A 14873-nucleotide genomic window follows, 5' to 3' on the forward strand; every position below is an offset into this window, starting at 1 on the left:
TCATGATCCTTTTTCTCCCAAGTTGTCAAAGGAGTGAGGTCGACGATGGAGATGATGCTGCCGAGGGAGAGAGAAAAAAGGGCATGGATATCACCTTCGTTGATAGGGATGTTCGTTTGTTTACACTTATATTTCTTTGATTAATAACTTATCTTTACATCAATTAAATTGACTGTTCAATTGATTTATTCATCTTTCATGATCCATAAACTTGTAATTGGATCGAGATGTATGTGATCCTTTCTTATGATATAAAAAGAGAATTAAAGATGGTTGAGGTTCCTGTTGTGGATCAACTCATCAAGGACTAATATTGACGTACTCACCGACATGCCGTAGATCATAGGAAACCAGCCCACTCCAGGGCTACGTATTAGATATTGTGAGATTGCTGCAGCCAACCCTATGACCACCACGGGTTGGCGGGCTCTCCGGGTGCAGCAACTGTCGGCTGCCACGAGCCGTAGTTGCTATAACTTATGTCTTACAGTGATACTATGGTTTCGGTCACCATAGTAACGTCCACACTATGATTGCAGCTACAAACCATAGTTACATCGTACAGCCACACAATGCAATTCGGTGCATACCCTGCAGGCGGCAGCACGATTGGTTCCAAGGGTGTTGTTGCACACTGCAGATTGTGTTTACTGCATAGCATCACCTTAGATTAGACAATTGATCTCTTTGTATGGAATTATGTAACACCATGCCCATCCTTTATAAGCACAGTAACAGTGCATGACACAATCCAGAACGCACCAGAACACATAATCCCTTGCAAACATGACAGCGCACGTGGACTGTTAGAACGCATGGTTGCTGCTAGCATGCAACCTGCTACAAGTCGGGCGTCCCTCACCCGGCTTGATGTGCAAGTTTATTAGGCTGCTGCCATGCCAACCCTCTTTCTCTGCAACGTATGATTCCCATAGAAATAGTATTTACATGGTTCGGGACCTAAAGCTTGGTCCCACTTTTCTATGTGATCCAATAATTAGAGTATGCATTAGTAAACCTCTTTCATGATTTCATGATTGAATCTTGCTGGAGAGAAACTATCATATATAAGATTATAATGCATGACTAAGTATAGAACGTGTTTAAGGGTTATAAATGACTAGGTAATCTCCTGGCTTCCCTTATAACTACAACCACCATGTTGCCGTAAGTCACAGTAGCAGCATTAACGACCTAAGCACCTTGAAATTAGTTGAGTTCATGCCACCGCATGTTGCTTTGTGCATTAGAGCTGTTTGTCCTATACTTAATAATGATAATACCACTACAGTCAGGTGTCACGTGACCCAACATTTATGTACAGGCTTAAGTTCAAATGCAAGCCAAGACAAGCTTAGGCCTGCAGGTTTAGGCACATGAGCAAGACTTAGTACTCTCATTGCACTTGAACATACGTTCCATTTGCATGTCTTTTAACTATACATAAGAGTGAATGAGTAATACTATTTGGCTTCGCGCACAATAATAATTGACGAGTCCAACAATATATATCCTCGTATAAGTTGCACTTTACACTGCATGTAGATCAGACAACCAACTTGGCCTCACAGAACCGAGTAGTTACCTATTTGACATAATTTTTCACATATGGATTAGTAACTATTTGTTATTTGTTAATGTTATATCACTTGAGGTGCACCATCCTGAATAGGTTTGTCACGCGACGTGTGGACTTGACCAGGACAAAGAATTTAGACTTGTGATCCACACCTAGCACGGGGCTTATCTGCTTAAGATATAACATGTACTGTTATGTGATAATACTAATTTACGTACATATGGCAGCTTAAGCCACTACTTACCTAAAGTACCTGCCTTAATAACCAGTAAAAGAACTTTTAGTATAGATGGGTCCCGTTCATGATTGTTAGACTTGGTCAATGCCACCACGTCCTCCACACGCGACGTGTTCGGCCATGATTTGACTCGTTCAACGACACGTAGTCACAAACAAAACTCCGGCATTCTCTCTCGCTCTCTCTCTCTCTCTCTCACACACACACACACTCAAACATCGAATCTTAACACGTACATGAACTCACCTGTTTGAATCACTCACGTCATACACCCCACTCCCCCTCGAGACTGCATTCTCGATCCAATCCAACGAACATTAACTACCCATTACTTTCTCTCTCTATACTTGCCTCCTTTTAAAGGTCTTCTTTGTTGCTACAGCACTTTCACCTGAAGAGCGTCCACGAGTCCAACACGAGCAGGTCGAGGTTTTGTGGCCTTCCAGTCTCATCAATGGCTGCTGCTTCTCACCTCTTCTTCTTCCTTTCAGTTTCGCTTCTTCTCTCCTCCACCTTATCGGCTTACGAGTTCCGTGTTGGAGGACCGAGAGGTTGGACGAAACCCACGGGAGATGAGTTGGAGAACTACAACCACTGGGCGACGAAGAACCGCTTCCATATTGGAGATTCCTTGTGTAAGCTTTCACTCTCATTATATAGTATTAAGATCGTTTTGCTGGCACGAATAACATTCGATAGTTCATTTCTTGATGAGCTGTCAGATTTCAAGTATGAGAACGACTCGGTGCTAGTGGTGGACAAGAACGCGTACAAAGAATGCGACACGAAGGCGCCACTCTTCAAGTTCGTAGGCGGCAACACGACGTTCACGTTCGACCGCCACGGCTACTTCTACTTCATCAGTGGCGAACCAGGCAACTGCAAGGCAGGGGAGAGGTTGATCATTCGCGTGATGGTGCACTGGGAAGTGGTCATCTCAGGAGATGCTCCATCTCCTCAGCCACGCCACAGTGGCAGCTCCATCTCCAGCGCAGCCGTGGGTTTTGCTACTTCCTTCAAGAACACCGTGTTCATGGCAGCTCTTGGATCTGCTTTCGCTATATCTCAGTTTGTCTAGATTAAGCTTATGTTCATTTATTTGTTGATCTTTAGGGACCTTAGAGTTGCATGCTTCTGTCTTCTGTTTTAAGATTTGGACAGCTTTAAGTTTGAATTACGCTAAATGATTATTCCATATATAAAAAACAACATAGTAATTTACTTTATCAAGCAATGGTATATCATCCTGGTAGTGCATTACCATAGAGGAGATGTTCCTATTAATATGTAATTACTATTACACGCTATTTCAATCAAAGAAGCAGTGAAGATGGAGAATAAAATTCAACGGGAAGGTGCGTCCCACTGTACACACTGAGAACCTATATTGTAGGCATCCATGTGAGACCCAATTCATATCGGCTTGCAAGGCATAGACATGAAGAAAGCAAACGGATAGTAGAAGGTAAGGAAACATCGAATAAAATATCGTTCGAATTGAACAGGACAAGCAAAAAAACACTGCTGGTTGTGGTTGTAGCAATGCCAACGACTACAAGTCTCCTGTCAGATCTGAACAAGGACGGAAGCATGCATTAATTCTTCTTCGTAGCTCAGCTGCAGTCTCCGGTCTTCCTCCTCCACCATGTCTTTGCCTCAGGCAACGCAACCGTCCGGCGATCACCAGAGAGTCCCCCACATCACCTATTAGAATTATTTTTTTTCTAGATCAAATTTTCTGTATATATTGAGGACCTATTTAGAAACTTAAATGTGAAAAAAATATTATATGGATGCATTATAATTTGTTAGAAATAAAAAATAAAAAAACACACATTTTAGATGCTAAAAAATTCATAAAAATACAAAAAACAATGACATATTTTAATAAGTGTCATATTTATAGCTTTCCTCAAAATTTGAGATTATTTTTAGAAAATTTTTTATATTTTTTCTTAATAATATACATCATCTATTAGGAAAAAGTTTTGCTCCACCAAAATTTCTACATATATTGCTGACTTATTTAGAAGCTCAAATGTGAAAAAATATTGTATGGATGCTTTATAATTTTTTTAGAAATATAAAAAATAAGAACAAAAATAGAAAAATGACATATTGTTTAGACGCTTAAAAATTTATAAAAATATCAAAAAAATTTTAAAAATAAAAAACGAGTGACATATATCCATAAGTGTCATATTCAAAGTTTTCCTAAAAATTTCAAATCTTTTTGAGAATTCGCAGTTTAAAAGAATGAAGTCATAGGCCTTCTCTATAGAGATTCCCACGGAGAGGCTAAGCAAATAACTTATAACATAGCTAACAGTCTCAAGGGTAGGGGGGTTGTTATCGGGGAGAAGACGCCGCCATGGACGAGGCGGAGGAGATCCTTCTGAGTTCGCTGCGCAGTTCTGGCGTTTCGCTTCCTTCGGGCCTCTCCGCCTCCTCCTGTTCGATCAAAGGTCTCTCCCCCGACGCCCTCGTCTCCGTCTGCGCTCAATCTCTTCGCCTAATCCGTGGCGCCGCCTCGGCGTCCCTCCCGACCTCGATCCCGGATGCCGCCGCGGAGCGGTTCAAGGTTTGCGCGGATGTTGCCGCGGTCATCAAGTCGATCGGATATAAAGACGATCTCAGCTTCCACCAGGTAGTTGCTCCCCCTTTTTCTTTTGTTCGTAAGCGACCAATCTGTTCGCTTGTCGACAATGATGATTCGGGTGAGAAGACCTTTATTTTATATTCGAAGAATCCATATCTAAGAGTCTACTATGAATAAGGAGAGGAAGAATTTAGAATTAAGAGTTTGTTCTGTTACTGCAAACAATAACTTTCCCTGAATTTTCTGTTACTGCAAACAATAATTTAGAATAGGATCAAGTGGAATCTTTTATCAACCCTAATCGTATAAATTCACTTAAGTCCCTAATTGTCGATGTTAATATCTGCTCTTTTTTCCTTGTAACTATAACTATAAATGGTGTGAAAATGAGATCAGGTAAGGGAAACAAAATGAGAAAAACTTTCAGTCTTCCAGACTAATGATTGGGTTCCTGTTTTATGGTTTTGAACTTCATGCTTAATCATTACCATTTGAGCTCTAAAACTAGTTTGATCCTTGATGTTCCTGAAGAACTTGTTTGGTTGTATATCCAAGCTTCAAAAGTTAAATTCAGATTATCCTCTTTCCTTGTGTTAATATTTGGTGTCTTCTTCTTCTTCTGATTCTGTTGATGATTTAATCATTGTTTAACAAATATTCTCAGAAGCAGAATAATCTATTGGTTTTGCCAGTTTCTATATCCAACAAATGAGGAATCGTACAAGTTGCTGAGGTTTTTAGTGGAGAGGCTATCCGAATCAATTTTGAATACAGGTGCATCAGCTGATACAACAACCAGTCATGCTTCTGACAGCACCTTAGCTAGTGGTGATAGTTCTAACGATACATCAAAATTGCTTACAGAGTGGCCTAATAAAATGTATGAGAGTCAAGATTTACATGATTTTCCATGTACTTCCGGAAGATCATACAAAGAATTATGGGGGATATCTGATATAGATGTTACGGAAGTAAACACACATGGGTTGCTTGGTGCTAGTGCAGTTCCAGGGCCACTGGAAGAGTCAGATGATGCAGGATCGTTATACGGGCATCGGAAATGTGATATAGAGATTCATTGCAAGGAGGGAAATGTTGGATATGTTTCAGAACAACCAAGGAATTCCACAGAGGTATGTGCCAATAAAGAGGATACTGTGCAGGAAGATAGTGAATGTATTGTTGAACTTGAACAGACACTGGCTTCTCTCCGGTTGGAAAAATTGAAGGTAAGTTGTGAAATCACAATCTTTCTTACTAGAGTCTATTTTGTATGCTTTCTAGGCTTCTTGTTGTTTATTCCTTTTGATAAAAGCATGTATTTGTACAAACATATATTTTTTTGAGGAAATTCTGCGGACATACCTTTCATCAAAAACTTTTTATATGAGTGTGGGGTATACAGTGAACCTTAGACATTAAGTACATATCTCTATGAACACAAAGCTATAGATGATCTGCTTCTTGTTTAAATAAACAATTTCTAACATTTGATTTGTGTCGTTGAAATTGTCTGCGATCAAACATTTTTTCAGAGGAAAATGGATATTATTAATCATTTCAAATGCTTGACTTCGAATTAACTGTACTAGATTATTCAGACCTCTCACTTTGGAGTTATTTTTATCTTTCTATAAATTTGTCTTCCTTTAACCCATGTGCTATTACTAAAAGGTTTTCTTTGGAGTTTTACATAGATGGTACCCTTTTTCATATCTATTTTTGAATATGATTATTATCTTTATGTGATGTTACTTGCCTCAAATATCTGCTTCAGCTAAGAAATGAGACTGAGTGTTTGAAAGATCAAGAGAAGTCATTGAAGGAGAAAACACAGTCTAAAGTCTTCGAAATTCAGGGTCTAGAAGCTGAGTATGAGCTCCTAAAAGCAGCTGTGAAAATGGCATTTGATGATCAACATTCTATTGAGCTCTGTTTGAAAGAGCTCAATGAGCAAGCAGAAGCAAGAAGGGGCAATCTTGTGAAACTGGAAATGCAATGGTAGGATATTGTGGTATATCTTCAATCACAACAAAATCTCAATATAAGTTGATGCTTGGAACTTTGACATATTGCTACTAGAAGTCACAGTATTGTAAGAATTTCTGATTCTATTCATAATGATTACTAATAATATTTGTCATAATTTTATGCTTTCAATCATGGAATGTAGCACTTTTGGTATTAATATTGAATGGCATGGATTTCTGGGTCTTTGGTTCTCTCCTTCTTGTACTGATAGTATTTCGTATTCTTCCGGAATGTCTAATTGTTCGAATATTGCTACTCTTTTGATATTTTTTTCGGTCGTTAGGGCGTTCTCTTGCAAAATGCCCTTCCTCTCCACAAAGGTAGCACTTGCATTTCTTATTTCTTATCAAATGCTTTCTCTTTTCAATTCTTGCATGAGATGAGTGGGGTTTGCCCTTGTAGGTAGTTGATCTTCTTACCCCATATTTTCTTTCGGGTTTGTTGTAATATCCTGGGATAGGAATCTCACTGCAAAAGGATAGGTCTTTTAATGCTCTTCTGAATGCAGCATCCTTGCACTCTGCTTCTAAATATTTGTAGGAGAAGAGAATCCTTGGGATTACCCCTATGGTGTTTCCCCTATATTTTGCTTCAAATGCCTCTTTGATCCTTTTTCCTAGCTCCCCTGGCATTTTGGACCATAACTTTTTGGATAATTCTGGTCCTAAGAACATCCTTCCTGTTTTGGATGCCAACCTCATATAATCATTTAAGAATTGAATAATATATTTGAGGTTAGTGCAAGATAACCTTTCGAGATCTCTGTAAGCTTCTTCTTGTGTTGTCGTAGATCCTTGAAATGGGTCTTCTAGTATAAAAATCGTCCTCAGTTGTGAGAGGATATTTTGTGTTCCTCCCATTCCATCTGCATTGGCTAGAAGTAGTTGGTATTCTTCTGGGTAGGCCATCCGCCATTGGATCCACGCTAGTTTCTCCGCTTCTCCGAGCAGATTTTCAATAAATTCCATTTTTGCTAGAGGATCTGTGAATCCTTGTAAAGATACTAAATTCTTTGTTATTGATTCCCACCTCATAAACACTTCATCGAACATTCCCAATTGGGATGGGATTGTGAACATCGCTCCTTGCTGTTGGAAAGCCGAAGGGAGGTTCCAGGCTTCCGAGAAGTTCTTTGCCTTGAACCTTGGCTGTCTTGAGTGTCCTTCATATTCTGGTCTCTGACTTGTGGACTCTATGTTTACAGCCGGGGGATAGTTTACAGGTCCCATGGTTGAGTCCGTCGGTGGCCTGTAATTTGATATGGCAGATGATGAATATACCTGTTGAGATAGCCTTGCTAACTGTGGGTATTCCATTATCAGTTCCTCCTCTAGTCCTACTGCGATTAATTCCTTCTGATGCTTCCGGGGGTACGACATCTCTACTTCCTCTCCTGTGATGTGGGTGTCTCGGAAGTAGGAATTAAGGTTTTCCCGTAGCTCCTCAGCCTCGTCCTCGCTGTCGTTTAATTGAATGTTGACAGCTATTGTGTGGCTTCGGATTTCCTCTTCATCGCTGAATGTTTCGTCATGCTGTTGAAGAACGACTGGTAACCAGTCCCTGTACCAGTTGTCTTTTCCACCGCTCCTTCTCTGATACTCTTTAGTCTTGATTAAGTGGACGTCGAAGAATTGTTGCAATGCTTCAAGTGCTTGTCGGGAGGCTTCCTTTTGAATTGATCCAAGTCTTCTTTCAGATAATCCCACTTCATTAAATGAGAGTCCGTCACGTGTCCTGGTTCTGAGCTTGTCCATTTCCTGTTGGTATTGCAGGAGGAGGTCACCTGGTTTATTAGTTGATTCAGGTGTGTAGCAGCCTTGAGGTTTGGTTTGGCTTGAACTTCCTGGGTGGCTTCCAGGATTAGGAGTAATGATTCGCTTGGCCATCCTGCAACCAAAATATTTATTAGTCTGGATAAAGAGTCAGCTAGAATGTTACTTTCTCCTTCGATGTGCTCAAATTTTACTTCCACGCCGCTCCCAGTGATATAGTCTACGAAGGCCATCCATCTTACTCTAGATGGTTTGTTCTGAGCTGACTTGTTGAAGAAGCTTATTATTGCTTGGCAATCTGTTCTAATAATGATTTCTCTTTTGTCAAGAAAATAAATCTTCAATGTCTCCAGGGTTTTCATAACTGCATGCATTTCAGCGTCTATAGTAGACTTGATGGGATTGTACTTTCCACTGGCGTAGGCACATACCTTTTCAGTATTTTTGGGGTCATATTTTTGTTTTTTCCATTTACAAATTCCTCCCCATCCTTCCATGCATCCGTCTGTTTCTAGTATTATGAAACAGTCTTCAGGAGGTACTTCCAGGTCAGGAAGATTTTGTACTAAGCTCTTGATTTTCTTGATCAGTTCCCAATCTTGATTGTTCATCCTTTTCTCACCTGTTGGGCTTGTTTTTGAATATAACGGGCCTAAGAGTCTGCCCAGGTTGGGTATGTAGCTTCTTGCATAGTTTAGGATCCCTAGCCATGATCTGAGGCCTTTCTTGGTAGTAAGGTCTTCCTCCCGATAATCAGTAATTTTTTTAATGATATGGGGTTGCAGTTTGATCTTGGAATTCCCTAGGACTGCTCCAAGAAATTCAATTTCCTTTACTGCAATTTTCATCTTTGTCGGGCTTAAAACAAAGCCATTCTCTTGGCATATTTTTAACATCTTGGTGAGGTGTTGCTCATGCTCCTTTTCGTTTTCTGAGAAAACAAGGATATCATCAATGTAGACTGCAATGAATTGTTCCGTACCTTTGAAGCAATTATCCATTTTCCTTTGGAATACATCAGGGGCATTTTTGAGACCAAATGGCATTGCAAGCCATTCATACAATCCTTCAGGTACCCAGAATGCAGTCCATTCGATGGAATCAGGGTGCATAGCGACTTGATGAAAGCCAAATTTTAAATCAAACTTTGAGTAAATTTTACTATTGCTGACCTTTTTGAGGATGGTGTTAATACCAGGGAGGCTATATTGATCCTTCTCCGTGATGTCATTGAGCCTTTTGTAGTTAAAAACCATCCTTTCCTTCCCTTTTCTTTCCGCTCCTGTTATGGGGTCCACCGTGGTTCCTGAATTAACAATTATAGCAGTGGTACGGTGCTTGCTTTTGCTTGGTCTGATAACCCCTATTTCCAGTAGTGCTCTTATATGCTTGGAAAAAGCTTCCTTTGCTTGTGGTGTCAAATGTCTGAGAGGCTTGTCTTCTACCACAAAATCTTGATTTTTGATTTCCAACTTGCATGTTATTTCATTCTTTCTCCAATGCTTGAGAGGGTTCTCCCCAATATAACCTTGGGCCTTTAGCTGGTCTAGTAGGCTTCCGAACTTGGCTCTTATTCTTTCATTGCTTTGCTGAGCTTCTGCAGAGTAAAATACTGACTCCTGGATTTGAATATAGTCATCCTCTTCCAGGTCTAGTTCCTCTATTGCTGCTGCTGTCGAGAGCTCTTTCCCTCGTGGATAATTGCAGCTGCGCCTGAGGGTCTATTTGTTGTTCCAGAACCTGCGCGTTTGAGTCTGTATTTCTGAAGATAAGTTGCCCAAGTCGTCTTCTAGCGTTGAATATTCTCCTCTGGTTTCTTCTGTAGTTCCTGATTTGGTCTTCTACGAGAGGAGTTGACGTAGATACCTCTTGGGTCTGTGTTCTGGAAGTCATCTTCTATCTTCTTGGAAGATCTTTATAGGGTCTTTAAAGACTAATATTCTTCCTTTTGTTTCTTTAGGCCTTTCAGAGGGGCCTAGGTTGAGGTTTGCTAATTTGGTGATGAGTTCGTCTGGTACTACTTGGGATTGCGTTGCCTTTGATTGTTGCAGTTCCCGTATTGTCTGTAGCTCCGTTCGTATTCCTTTTATGTCTTCAGCAATTTGTACCAGAAGTTGAATTTGTACGTTATGCTGCTTGATTACGGCTACCTGATGGCTGAGAGTTCCCGGAAAATCACTTGTTTTGAGAAACCCAAGTGATGGGGGTTCAATAGATTCAGTGGCTTTAAGAGCTTCCTTGTAAGATTCGGTACTACTAGAGGATATATGGCTCATCCAAAGATTTGTTTTTCTATTTTGGATAATAAAATTTCAATCCTTTGGAGTTTTTGGTCCAGGCTCTGTGAAAGTCGTAAGGCTTCTTCCTCAATGAGTTTGGGTTGCTTAGTTATTTCTAGCACCAATTTTTGAACATCAGCTTGAGTAAGAGGCTTGTTCTCGATGAGTAAGGAAGATAGCATTGTTATTGAGGATTCAAGGTTCTTAACCCTATGCTCAAGGTTGCGGTTTTCTTCAAGCAAAAGTTTGAAGTTTCTCAGATTTACTCTACTTGATAGACAAGTTCGGTCGTAAATGACAGAGATGTTCTGAGCTAGTTCTTTCTTAGTGGGTTTTGAAGTCTCCGCTAGATTTAGGTAGTCCAGATGGGAGGTATGGGAGTCTGTATACCATTTTTGAATAGCTTCTTCCCAAAGCTTAGACATATGCTAAATATGCATTGTTTTAGATCTACTTACGTTCTTAACTTCGAGGGCTTGCGTCAAAGGTCTTACTGTGGTTCCCTGACCTGGTTGCCTTCCTCGGGCTCCTCACAAGTTTTAAACCGTAAGTGATGTTTTACAAAGCAAACTTAGCATAAATATCATACCAATTCGGTTAGAGACTATATCAAAACAGAATACAATAAGCTCTGATACCAGAAAGGTGACGCGAAAGGTGACGGAAGCGAGATCCAAAATATTATAAGAAATGATAAGCACAAAGAACTATAGAAAGCTTAAAATGCTTACAATAGATTGGATATAAACAAAGCTTGAAATGCTTACAGAGGATAGATTTCTGCTCAAGTAAGACTCTGGTTTTTAGACCGATGTCTTGCAAGAGACTAAGCCAGAGAATATATAGAGGAAGAGGATAGAACCGGGTGCTCATTGGGCCCCATCGCATTCTTATCCTTTCATCAGATATTTCTCTAACTTCAGCACGAAGGAAAGCATATTCCTTGGCACAATTATTGATGATACTATGAGTGCTCAATCCATCGTATTAATGAATTATTTATTGCTGTTAAGTTTTCTTCAATGTTGTGCAAGCCTTTTTGGACTCCAAAGCATAACAGGTAGTGGAACTCGCATTGCACTGGTATTAAAAAGACAAAAAGGAACTTGATTTGCTGTCAAAAAAAACTATGCTGCACGTGTGGAATCATGAAAGCTGAAAAAAAAGAGAGACTATAAACCTTGCAAGCTCCTCTTTTCTTGAACAATGCATTTCATAGGAACTTGGCATTTGCACTACATTGTGTTCATTATTCTTTGAAATATTAGTAAGGTTTTATTGATACATCATGTCACACCACATTGATGGATGTCCATGTTGGTAAAGATCTTTAATGATTTCAATGTCATTCTTTAGGTGCAACTGCTAAACATGTTATCCATTCTCGATCATCATATTGACTTGCAAGTTCTGTGCTTCTTTATGTTTTGTTTACTCTTATATGCCTTTTCTGAGACACAATCTTCCCTGCAGTACATATCATGTTTCTTTACAATAATCAAGCTCCAATTCTCCTCTGTCTGCAGCTCATTCATATGAGATAATGGTAGCTAATTCTTGATTGTATATCTTACCACAATCTAGCTAAACATGGCAAGTAAATGCTGATTGCTTGAAAGCATTATTAAAGCTACTGTACTTTTGGACAGTGAATGTACCAGAGGATGAAAGTTATGGAGGCTCAAATCAACTGCAACTTTCCTCTACAACTTTCACACTGCTTTATCTATTTGATTGCAGGAATGCACTAAAAGGAACAGCAGAAGTGAGACCACTATTGCTTGAGCAGTCGATACATGCTCAAAAACCTGAACTGCAAGAAAAGCTTTTGAAATTAAAAGAAATTAAACAAGTGACAGAGGCCACAATGTCAGAAATTCACAGAAGGTAAAACTTATTGATAAGAATGCCAACTGTTAGTTAATGAATAATTGTTATATGCAAGAATTGAAATATCGTACCATACTGAAGTTTCGAGATACACTCGGTATGATACGGTACTGTATACCAAGCTGTCACAGACAAACTTCTAAATAGGATGTTTGATGTAATGCTTATGTATATCCGTGTCTTTTGGTATGTTCATGCTTTGCACAGCATGTAGAGGGACGACCGAAGGCTTACTAGTCCCATTTTAGTTGGGTTGGTGGCCGCTTTAGGCTTGTAAATAAAGGTTGTGTTATGTGGACACTTGTGAGAGATTTTCGGTCTGTAATGGATCATTTTGACCCATTGTTGTGCAACTGTATATAGCTTGTAAAGTCTGTTTGTAATTTGCATTGTCTAGAAGTGTTTTCGGAAATGTTTGCTTGTGGATCCCGAGTGAGGCATTTTCTCTAACCCGTTTTTTCTTTTGTGGGTCCTAAGGGATTATGGGAGGCTTTGGGGAGGCTGACCTTTGCGGACTGACACGCAAGGGTGTCGCACGACTTAGGCAAAACTAGCTAAGTCCATGACAGATGGTATCAGAGCGGGACAAGCACTCATAGAAACACTTAGCATGCAAACGTGGGGGACCTAGCGGGGCTGCGTTGAGGGCAGTTAGCACACGCGCGACCGTTTAGGGGAAAACGGGCATAAAGATGTAGGGAAAAGGAGTCGCTCGGAGAAGCGGGCATCTGAGATTGACATTCAGAGGAATGGCCAACCCTTCGCGCAAGAGACACCACGAGAACAGTCAAGCTTGGAAGAATGCGGAGCGCATAAAGGTTGGGATGGTTGAGTTTGAGCTACAACCCAACGTTGACAACTATACTTGATGGTGCTTAAGGCAAGCGAGGCGCTTGGTAAAGGATGAGATCATGCAAGGTGGAATGAGTTGCTTAGCGACCGAAAGAGTTGTGCAAAGCTCACAGAGGTGAGGGGAATTGCTAACTCGAAGAATTCGGTACTCATGCATGGGCTTGTATGCGGACGATGGAATGTTCGTGGCCATCCCAAGGCAACCGAAACTCGGCGCCATGAAGCATTGAAACTTTCTCTTCGGCATGTGAAGGATACACCCGTAGGAGGCTGAAGTGTGTAACGAGTTCAGCATTTTGCTAGGCCTTGAGTGGTGCAGTGGGGGCTGTATTGACGTGGAGTCGCAATCTAGCAAGTGCGTTTACAGGAGGCAGAACAATGCACAGTTTATTCAGCAAATCGGAGTAGTCCAAGGGGATGATGGTCTCCGAAACGAAGAGAGATGTTGCTGTAACAGGACAGTTATCCAGGAGGGATAAGTCACGACTCTCTAGAGGGAGAATCATGTGGGACGGACTACACATGTTGAGGAGTACCTCAACAAATAACAACTCCACGAAGCTCAATGGACCGAGCAAGCGGTGAGGAGTCGTCGCATGATCTCGCTTGAGAGAATGCATTGGTGGATGCATTGCGAGATCAAGTGGGGGAGCGACCCAAAGCAACACAAATGAAAGCACACTTGGAGTCGATATGGAGATCGGACTCAAGGGAGGGCTGACCCGTGGAATGGTGGGCACGAGGGCCACCATTAACTCAATGCAAAAACGAGGAGCGAAGCAACTTGGGTGTAACTTGGTGAAGTACCCAAGCCGCATGAAAGGAGCCAGCATAGAAGATGGAACATGGAGCGAAGGCACAATGCTTTCCTTGGACAGAGGCCAAGGACATGAACTCTTGCAAAGGCAAGAGCAAGATTATGTTGTTCCATGGGTCCTTCATTCTGACGGAGTGGACTCATCTTGCATGGTGCCAAAGACGAAGGGAGCTTCTGGGCACATGCACCTTATCTCGGAGAAGAGCATTTGATGGAGGAACTAAGCTAACTCAACTTGCGGAGGCGAAATTAGGTTCAGAAGGCCTTGGCACGGGGCAAGAGGACGTAGAGGCGGGTACTCTTGAAGAATATGCCACAGTGTTGCCAGTCAAGTTGCTAGGCAGGAAGCGGTGCGCAGCGGAGATTGTGCTGGTAGGGGCAGAGGCCCAGGATCCAGACAATGGTGCACCATTTTCAACGAAGTCGGTGGACTTCAGGAGCTGCTAGGCGATGGACTGTCCTAGAGCGGTGCTTCATCTAGGTGTGACCCAAGAGTGGGTGGATGAAGGTCGATTGCCAAAGGAGCAAACAAAATTGAAGGTGGAAGAGACCCTGCGATGTATTGGCAGAGGCCACACATGGAGGAATCACAATTCGAGTTCATCCCACAAGGATCAGAATGCAATAGAGATGTCACCAGGAGGCGATATGGTGCAGCGGATCGTGGTGGAACAGTTCGTGGCAATGCGATACACACGACATTGTCCCGTGAGGGACTAGATCATACAGAGGTATGATCGGGAGCTACTGGAAGCTTCACTTCGGTGAATAACACGACGACAAGAAGGGCTATGGATTTAAGGAGTGAAGGCCATG

The 14873-nt window shown here is 41.3% G+C and overlaps 2 protein-coding genes across 8 annotated transcripts in view; both read left to right on the top strand.

The window, feature by feature from the left end:
- The first annotated feature begins 2271 nt into the window (after positions 1 to 2271).
- LOC103999833 (early nodulin-like protein 5) lies at positions 2272 to 2895 on the top strand. Its single transcript, XM_018819128.2, has one exon. The coding sequence runs from the start codon at positions 2272 to 2274 to the stop codon at positions 2893 to 2895; it is 624 nt and encodes a 207-aa protein (XP_018674673.2).
- Positions 2896 to 4110: 1215 nt separating this feature from the next.
- LOC135624299 (uncharacterized) overlaps positions 4111 to 14873 on the top strand; it is a 31599-nt gene continuing 20836 nt past the window's right edge. For 4 of the 7 annotated variants that reach the window (XM_065127763.1, XM_065127764.1, XM_065127766.1 and 1 more), the window contains exons 1-4: positions 4111 to 4464; positions 5109 to 5645; positions 6194 to 6417; positions 12239 to 12385. In XM_065127763.1, the coding sequence (XP_064983835.1) occupies positions 4189 to 4464; positions 5109 to 5645; positions 6194 to 6417; positions 12239 to 12385 (1184 nt within the window). In that variant the 5' untranslated portion in view covers positions 4111 to 4188. The remainder of the gene's footprint in view (positions 4465 to 5108; positions 5646 to 6193; positions 6418 to 12238; positions 12386 to 14873) is intronic. The other 3 variants (XM_065127768.1, XM_065127767.1, XM_065127769.1) reach the window with 3 other exon arrangements.

The sequence above is a fragment of the Musa acuminata genome, chromosome BXJ2-10 (assembly GCF_036884655.1).
Source record: "Musa acuminata AAA Group cultivar baxijiao chromosome BXJ2-10, Cavendish_Baxijiao_AAA, whole genome shotgun sequence".
In the NCBI taxonomy this organism is placed as follows: Eukaryota; Viridiplantae; Streptophyta; class Magnoliopsida; order Zingiberales; family Musaceae; genus Musa; species Musa acuminata.

What these genes read in the sequence shown, in the direction of transcription:
- LOC103999833 (XM_018819128.2), top strand. Translation starts at nt 2,272, where the DNA reads ATGGCTGCTGCTTCTCACCTCTTCTTCTTCCTTTCAGTTTCGCTTCTT.